The sequence below is a fragment of the Erpetoichthys calabaricus genome, chromosome 3 (assembly GCF_900747795.2).
Source record: "Erpetoichthys calabaricus chromosome 3, fErpCal1.3, whole genome shotgun sequence".
In the NCBI taxonomy this organism is placed as follows: Eukaryota; Metazoa; Chordata; class Cladistia; order Polypteriformes; family Polypteridae; genus Erpetoichthys; species Erpetoichthys calabaricus.
The window spans coordinates 253,236,639-253,245,828 of NC_041396.2; the positions used below are offsets into that span (position 1 = coordinate 253,236,639).

General features: G+C 39.5%; 1 protein-coding gene across 2 annotated transcripts in view; it reads right to left on the reverse strand.

Moving 5' to 3' along the window:
* Nucleotides 1–7,569, reverse strand: part of ppm1j (protein phosphatase, Mg2+/Mn2+ dependent, 1J) — a 118,725-nt gene extending 111,156 nt beyond the window's left edge. The window contains exon 1 of one of the 2 annotated variants that reach the window (XM_051925647.1): nucleotides 7,071–7,569. In XM_051925647.1, coding sequence (XP_051781607.1) covers nucleotides 7,071–7,333 — 263 coding nt within the window. In that variant the 5' untranslated portion in view covers nucleotides 7,334–7,569. The remainder of the gene's footprint in view (nucleotides 1–7,070) is intronic. The other variant, XM_028798087.2, reaches the window with a different exon arrangement.
* Nucleotides 7,570–9,190: the final 1,621 nt, after the last annotated feature.

Below are 9,190 nucleotides of genomic sequence, written 5' to 3' on the forward strand. Positions count from 1 at the left end.
GAAACATGGCCTGGTGAGAAAAATTGTGTCTTGAAACCACAAGACATCTTGAAGCTTGGCAACACTCTCTCTTTGAGGTTCATTTGCAATCTTGTTGATTCAAACACTCGTGATGAAGATGCCTCATTTAGGCACTTTTACCACCAGACATTAACTTTGTTCTCTTAATTTTATAATCTCAGTTATCACAACAGCAGAGAGAGATTTTTATAGATGAGATGTGAGATGCAATCTCTGCGACACTAAATCAGGTTACATTTAAGCTACAGTTTATGCTTGTTCTTTCAGAGATTTTAATGTTTTGTCTTGAAATTTAAGATACCTACATAAATGTACAAATAGGTGAAGATATTCAAAACAATTATAAATAAATACATTTAAAAATATAACTTTTTAGGTAATAGGCTTGAGAATAACCTGAAGATACACAAAAGTGTAAACGCAGTTTTAGATTTGCTTTTTTTTTTCAGGATGGAATCCATTTGTTTTTTCCATTTGCACATACTGAACTTTCTGTAAATCCATCCATAACTGAACTCCCTATCAAGCATTTGCACCTGGGAGTCACCTTCTTGGCTCTACTGGTACCATTCTGGGATAACAGGAGGCATTGTCACTAATGGTTTCTTCTCTTCCACCCACAACTCTGAGAAATGGCAAATGAGGGCACATAACCCCGCCCACGGTGCCCAGAGCATGCCCTACCCCTCCTGGACATCTCTGGAAGGAGGCATCTCATTATGGAACCCAATCTTGGCATGGACAGAGCTCTTGCATGATCCCTCCTTAAACCACCTCTACATTCCTGACTGGAAATCCTTGTGTTGCACTACTATAGCTGTCTTTTGCATTATGCTCTTCTTTTTATTTGCTTATTTGTTTATTAAACAGAATTGCCAGGTTGGCACCCAAATTCTCACTGGTGAGTTTTCATGTTGTTCCCCATTATACCATGTAGTCTACTTCGGGGTTGTAGGGTGCCCCAAGCCTAAAGGTGTCAGCATTGGGTGCAAGGCAGGAACCAAAATTTGATGCACCCACCAATGATCTCTCATATAAGCAGTGGCGATATTGCAGTCAGCTCTTCTTTAAACATTCTATACAGAGCCTTCCTAGACAGTTCTGGGGACTTCACCAAGTACATTTGAATAGTCAACGTCTTTATTTCTGGTCTGGCACTATATCAGCACAAGCAAGCTGTCAATTTAAACTTCCAAGGAAATTTTTCAGCTTCTGTATGGTGTGTTACTGTTCTGATTGACATAACAGGGAAAATGAGTAGATTTAATACTCATGCTGAGTACTGTACATCTGTGTTTGACTTATACAGAACCTTTCGTTTTCATGTTCAATGTGGGTTGCTAAAACTGGCCGGGTAATTGTAGGGCACACACACTATGTCAAGTCATTAAATATAACTGCATGTCTTTGCACAATGAAAGGGAACAAACTCAGACACAGGAAGAACATGCAAAGTCCATGCAAATACAGGAAGTGAACCACTGCAGTCTGCTACAGCATCTCCTTCATTCATTCATTGTTGAACCTGCCTAACCCAAATTACGGTGATGGTAAATCCAGAAACATTGGGTGAGATGTAAGGCATGATTCAGCTCTGTGCGGAGTGCCATCTCATCAGTGAGCACACTCACTCACACCAGTTCAGCTGGGTTGTGGACAGAAAACAGAATACTCACAAAAAAGCCCAGGATGTGCAAATTCCACATAGACCCATACTATCCAGAGACTCAAATGCCAGGTCTCTGGAGATATTCAAAAGCAGCGCTTACCACTGAGCTATGCAATGTCAATAACATACCTAATATTTTAAAACGTTTATAAAACTTTTATATCTGGTTTATATTTGTTTTCATATATCAAGTTTGTTTTTGTACACAGTGGCACAATGCTTAGCATTGCTACCTTATAACTCTACCATCTTAATTCATATCCTGGCCAGGCAGCACTACATTAGAATTTACACATTCTGCCAAGTTGGTGTAGGTTTTTCAATGGCACTTTGCCTTTCCTCCTACTGTCCCATGTTACTGTGGATGTATGCAGGAGGGCTCTGCAATGGCCTGGTACCCTGTTCAGGACTGGCTCCTGTCTTGAGACAAATTCTACCAGGATAGTCTCCAACACCCTGCAACCTTTATTTAGATTAAGGGGGTTTCAAAATATAAACTTTGCGTTATACAGTGATTTTACATTTTAAGTGAAACATCCTTTCTTCATAAAGTAGATATCTTATTCATATTAATAAAACTGCATTCAGGGTGTCTGAAAAAGTATTTGCACCATCCTACATTCATTCCCCTATTATTGCATTTTCTTAGACACTGAGTGGAAAACATCACTCATTTTGTCAACACAAAGTTTTCCATGATCCATGATCAAAAGAAACTCCTGGAGAGATCATAACAAAAATCTGTTGATATCTAAGAGTCTGGAATGGGCTAAAAGGCTATATCTAAGGCTCAGAGTCTCCATAGTGATAGACAAAATTGCCTATTGAAAAACAAAGAACCACACTGAATCATCCCAAGAGCAGATGCGGAGGTCCTAAAAGACTTCTAAAGAACTGCAGGCTTTTGAACAAACACAGTCTTCCCTGAAGAGTAGGAAGGTGGAAGTATTGTTAACCAAGAAGAATAAGTTCTTATCTTTTATTTTACAGGAAGCACACAGATGATTCTAAAATGTTTTAAGGGCAGATGTAACTATGGACTACTTGGGTCCTATTAAGTCTAGTGTAAAATAAAAACACAGCATCAGAACAACAGTTAGATGTGATGGTGTGGAAGTGTTTTGCTGCCTCTGGACCTGGAGGACTTTTTCTAACTGAAAGAAGAAGGAATTCTGTTCTATCTCACAACGGTCTTAAGAAGAGAGTCTGGTAATCTATCCATGACTTGAAACTGAAGAGTTGTTGGGCCATGTCACATGATGATGATCTAAAACACAAACTATGGCCACTTCAGAATGTTGAAAAGAATCAGATTTGAAGTTCTGGACTGGTGTATTCAAAGTCCTGCCCTAAGCCCAATAAAGACGATGTTGCAGGCTCTTAAACAAGCAGTTTGTGCATGAAAACTTACCAATGTTACAGAACTAAAGAAGATCTGGAAAGGAGAGTAGGATAACATTCCTCCAAAGTGATGTGAGACTGGACTTGAATTATAGAAATAATTTGGTTACATCCATTGCATATAAAAGTTGGTGCAACTAGTTATTATGTGGAAATTCACACTTACTTATACAAACAGTGCCTGCTGGTACTGCATAATGCCATTGAAGGTCTGACATAAGGAATTAAATGTACAATTTTTTCATATACCTATTATCTAATATTATATTTTTGCTGAAAACCTGGAAACATTCAGTGCTAAAAACTGGCAGAAACAGAGGAAACCAGAAAAGTGGCAATACTTTTTCAGCACTATATATCTAATACAATATGTATAAGGAAGGTGCAAATTTAATTGGCACCCTGGGGGAAAATTATAGAATGCAGGCTTTTACAAAAACAAAAGGATCAGTGTCTACCTCACAATATCTAAAAAATAATAGCAATCTCAAAGATGACCCAGAGTCATTTATTAGTTCAGTAACAGCCTGAGTTCTTCAGCCAATTCATGCTTTAAATTCTAGAAATGCTCATGTTTGTTATCACCAAATTAAGGTACTGCAATCCAACAAATAAAACTGCACTTTATAATTGTCTAGCTGACAGAAATACACATGTGCGTTCTGGTTTTAAAAACCTTAGTAACCAATTATGTTTTTTTTTTTTTTATTTAAGAGAGCAGAGACCTCTTCCTTCCTAAACTTTCATGCAGACCATATTAACTCATTCTCTTTGTGACAGGTTTCATGTTTACCTTGAATTTTTGGAGACCATTATCCTCTGATCAGTGCATTCTCTCAGTTTGGTGGGATACCCTGCTATTGGCAGATTGCTAGTGATTTTAAGTTGCCTCCATTTACAGATAATCCATCAGACTGAGGTTTGCTGACCCTTCCAGACACTGGGACAAGAGTCTTTCTTCTGAGAACCTCTGTAAAATTTGTTAACCTTGGCATAATGCCTTCCCTTTATGGAAATGAAAACTAGGCAATTTTTTTTATATTTATGTTTTTGTTTATATTATTTTTTAATATGTATGTGTGCATGCATCCCATTCTATAGTATATTGTTTGTTATTGGTCAAAAAAAATGTGGAGGAAGGACTCTGTATTGATTAGGCAACCTGGCAACTTTGCATATTTAATAAAAAAAAAAAACTTACAATTTCAGAAAACCTGAAACAGGAATAGCAGATCTCCTCACCTAAACCTCCATTTCCACCTACTGTATTTATTTGACAGACTGCTTACACACACTCGAGTAAATATACAAAACCTGAAAACTTTCCACTTGTGCATGTGGTGTTCAGATTTGCTGAGACCAGCTAGATTCTCAATCCTGCAAGAAATATGCTCTGGTTTCAACAATAGAAGCATCATGGACATGTTTCCTTAAAATACTGTTTATACAAATGTAAAATATGTCAATAACATCAATTTGTACCATTATTGCGTGACCCTGATTATTAAGAAAACTGGCTTAACTGGCAGCTATCTTAGCATAGTGGTTTGTGCTGATGACTCACAGTCCCAGTGACATGGATATCATAAATTCTGGCACTGGTTCTCTTCTGTGTACAGTAGGCTTCCTTCAAAGACTCTGATAGACGGTTCAGCACTGATATAGCTTTAGAGTGTGTGTGCATGTCAATGTACTATATGATAGACCTGCTTCCTCTTCAAGGTTGGTTTCTGGTATCCTGTTGCTGCTAGTAATTTTTCCATCTCTCAATGATGTAAACTAGTATAACGTAGGCAAAATAAGATCCTTGAACACATCTATTTATATTATTATGTGAAGAAGAGCTGATCATTGGAGTCGGTGTTGGGGATTGGATGGGTCCTCCTGTGCTAGACTACTCATTGTCCTGTCTGATCTGCAAAGGTGGCACACTGCAGAGAGCAGGGCTGTTATGAGTTAAGCCCTGCAAGTGTACAGCATGCCCGACCCACACAGAAATATCTAAAGTTCCCTCAGGACACTAGTGATCAGATGTCAAAGGAGGCTGACAGACAGAGTAATATACGGTATTCGACTCAACTCAGAGGTGAAGACATGCTACCTTTATAAAGCTGGAGTTAGGGAAGACTTGCTGGGGCCAGTACTTGGTATCCTCTGGTCTATAAAGTGGCAGCATACTGTCTTGATGTGAAAGGTGTGACATACTGCCCTTCATTTCAGGAAAGGCAGCTTAAGGCCAAACACAAACACACATTTAAACATGACGACCATCCTCACCAAACATCTTAGGAAATTAAAGTACTAGAAAAAAAGCTCCAGTAATAAATGACCCACTCTGCTACTGGACCCTCTTTAACAACTACGGTAAGAAATATGTCAAACGTACTGCATTGCATCTTTATTCCTACTACATTTTCATGTTTGAATACGGATTCTGTTTTGCTTTGAAACATTTATGCATGACAAGCAGAATATCTTTATGAATTTGGACATCCTTGACAGGCTAACAGTATATGCTTGTGATCATATCCTAAAAAACAGTGTACCCGTGCTTAGTTATATTTTATATAGCCTATACAGGTTTCTCATGTCGTACTGGTATAAAAAGTATTGCTCCTCAGTTCATACTATTGATCATAGCAGCTTTGCTGATTATTATGGTACATTTAGGAGTATTTTAGATAGATAGATAGATAGATAGATAGATAGATAGATAGATAGATAGATAGATAGATAGATAGATAGATAGATAGATAGATAGATTGCCAAACAACTACTAATGCTGGTAATAGCAAAACCTACATGGCCAAGGCACTAAATCTTATAGGGCTGTCAACTTAGTCCATGCCAGAGTGTGATCCACTCAACTTATTTAAACCTACCTTTGTTCTAATTATAAAAAAAAATCAGACATAACTGCCCTATAGATCTGCATTTTTAAAAAGCCATGAAATTGTCTCTCTTAAAGAAATGAGTTACTGTATATTAAAATTAAGGCAGTTTGTTTGAGATTTACTCATCTTTAATAATATTCCTGACTTCTACACAAACAGTCATTAACCCCAAGTATGCATAATATAGTGAACAAATAATCCCTGAGGTGCACTACTTACTTAACTGTACACTACTTATTATTTGGTTGATGCATTTAACCAAGGCGACTTACAACAACTGAGATGCAATCATTTACATTTCTTTTTTTCCCTCCCAATATGGAGCACAGGCACATGAAGTGACTTACTCATGGTCACACACTGTCTATAACAGGATCTCAAACCACAACCTCAGGGTTTGAAGTCCAAAGCCTTAACCACTACAACACACTACCTGCCTGCCTATACTATTATTGCTTTTGCTCTCTTAGTGGCTGATCTACAACTTATTATTTGAGGATTAATCTGTAATGAGCCTAAAACTAGTGATATGACATGCAATAACACCCATTGCTGCTGAAGAGTACATGCCCCTGACATCCCCTACTACTACTGATTAATTCTTGCCCCCCATTTCATTCCCATTACTACTGATAAGTACCTTCAGGTGTTAGAAGTAATGGTTATGACATGTTCTACCCTGTGGCTCAACTATTACTGATGCCTCCTTAGCCTCTTCCACTGCATCCTTAATACTGGTAAGTAGATGCCATCTCTCATACTCAAAATTGCAACAATGACTTAAATCCTATGGCATGGAAAGTACTTCTCATATAAATATGTCCATTCTCATGGCACATCCATCAATTCTGATGAGTTCATACATTCCCCCCAGGTGGGATTACTGAATACTAAAAAATATACGTCCTCTTCATGCAAAACATAATATGACTGAAGGCAACATCAACAACGCAGCACAGAAGCTAACAAATGCATTTTTCCAACTGTCAATGATTTCGGAAATAATTATATCTCATTTTTCCAGTTTCTTAACAAGTTCATAATTATATACGACCCCACATATTTTGAAGCATTCACAGACTCACTCAGCATATCCTGCGTTCCACGGTAGCCGCCGCTCCTCCGCCGCGGTCACAATGGCTCTGGTCGTGTGGTCCGCCGAGTACTGCATCATCTCGGCGCTCAAGTCCAGAAAGTCGGGCCGGCTGTAGGGGTACCGGGGGGGCAGTCCGTCGCGGCCAGAGCTGGGACCGTGCAGCTCCTCCTGCGGCTGGTGGTGATGGTGGTGGCTGTTAGGGAGGATTCCTCCCACCAGAGTGGACACGGCGCTTTTCACTTTGCTGAACATCCTTAGTCCGCGGCGGCGCCCTGGACGCTGAGCTGTAGCTGCGATGTAATGCGATGCGATGCAGGAAGCGGTGCAATCCTGACCCCGCGTGACGTCTCATAGCTGCATGTGAGTTCAGGAAGGACGGCGGTGCACCTTGCAGCACGGACGACGCAGTTTTCACCGAAGTCTTGCGACTCGGATAAAACAGGACGACAGCAACCTCATTAGTGGACGTACATCCCGGCGTAATACGCCGGGCGTATACACATACAGGTTGGCCCTCACATTTTAAAAAGGAAAAAAAAAATCCCCGCCTCGCTATTGCAAACACCTTTTGACTGATTGGTCAGATCCAAATCGCAGGCCAATAATTATGTATAAAGTTTGAATTTCATGACGGCTGCTCAGACTGTAACAGCATGCCGAAGAAAACAGTGGCACAGCCGGTACAGACAAGTTCACGTCTGTAGGAAGCGAGTTCATCTCGCGATCACGATCCTAATTATTATCCTAATCCTTATTATTATTATTATTATTATTATAGCACTTTAACCATTATCCCCTTTTGATATCAAAATCCAAATAACTAAATTCGTATTTTAACAGTAATATAGCTTTGCGAAATTTGATATCAACATTCTGAAAATCAGTCTTAAGTTTTTTTAAATTTAATATTAGCATTTCGGAATTTGAAATCTGCATTTTCAAATTTGATACCGATCACTGCCTTTGACACGTTTTCTAAAGTTTTCAAAGACCTCCCGCTAGCTAACCACTCTGAATGCGTGGGTTTTTGTGCAGAAGTGACCCCTGATGGACTATCGAGCGACTACTATCACAAGGTTAGGCATCGGCATGCTCGTCTCCCACCAGCTCCGAAATGGAAGACAGAAAAACGTGATGGATGATGGAAAGGAAGGCTGGCAAAGGAGTCATAATGAGCTTGAATGTGTCTTCAGTTTTGGGTCTTGAAGCTCTTCTCATATTTTGTGTATTTTCCCAAGCAGTTTTCTTTCTTTCTTCCTCTCAAATGACTTGATGGCACCGTGAGAAAACTGGCTGTGTGGTTAGGTGTACGTTATAGATGGTCTGATTATCTCCTCGTGCCCGCTGTTGATGGAATGGTACTCTACACTCTTGAGTCAGTAACGGTGTAGCCTATTTCGGGTGGACATAAAATGAGGAGAACAATGTATAGGCCAATAAATGATTCTTTGGGCCTTGAATTTGCAAGGTGGATTTTGTAGAACTAAAACTGCTTTTACCACAAGTGGAATTTCCCTCTTTGGAAAACACCTGGGGCATCATGCATAAGGGCGTGCGTAGAATTCACACTAAACATAATGGCGTAAGGACAAAAACGGAAATGTGCATATGCACAAAAAAATCCAGATGCACAAATCTGTGCGTTCGTCAATTTACCACGGTCCTCCGCTCCATAAATCCCTCTCAGCTTGAAAAGTAATGAACGTGCCTGCTGCCACTCCTCAAACTCCTCCCAGAATTACACCTCTTTGAATATGCAAATCAATATAAATAGCCCTTAAGCTCAGCGTTCTGTGAAAATTAATGGCAAAAGCACGGGGGAAATAAAAGAATTTCAGCGAATACCAAGTGGAGGCAAGGAAAAACGTACTATTTGTTGGTTTAAACAGTGGCATAAACAACTAAAGGAAGTTGATCGAGTGACATAGAGTGTCGGAGAAACTCGAAAGCTCAAGTTCACAGTCGCACAGTGCTTGAAAAAAAAGAAGTCAGATATCAAAGTCGTTGTGAAAAGGCGAGTCGTAGCCCACCGTCTGAGTGTCATATGAAAGCTTATTAGGGTACAGAGAAAAAAAATAAGCACACAGTGGGGAAAAAAGCCCAAAATGT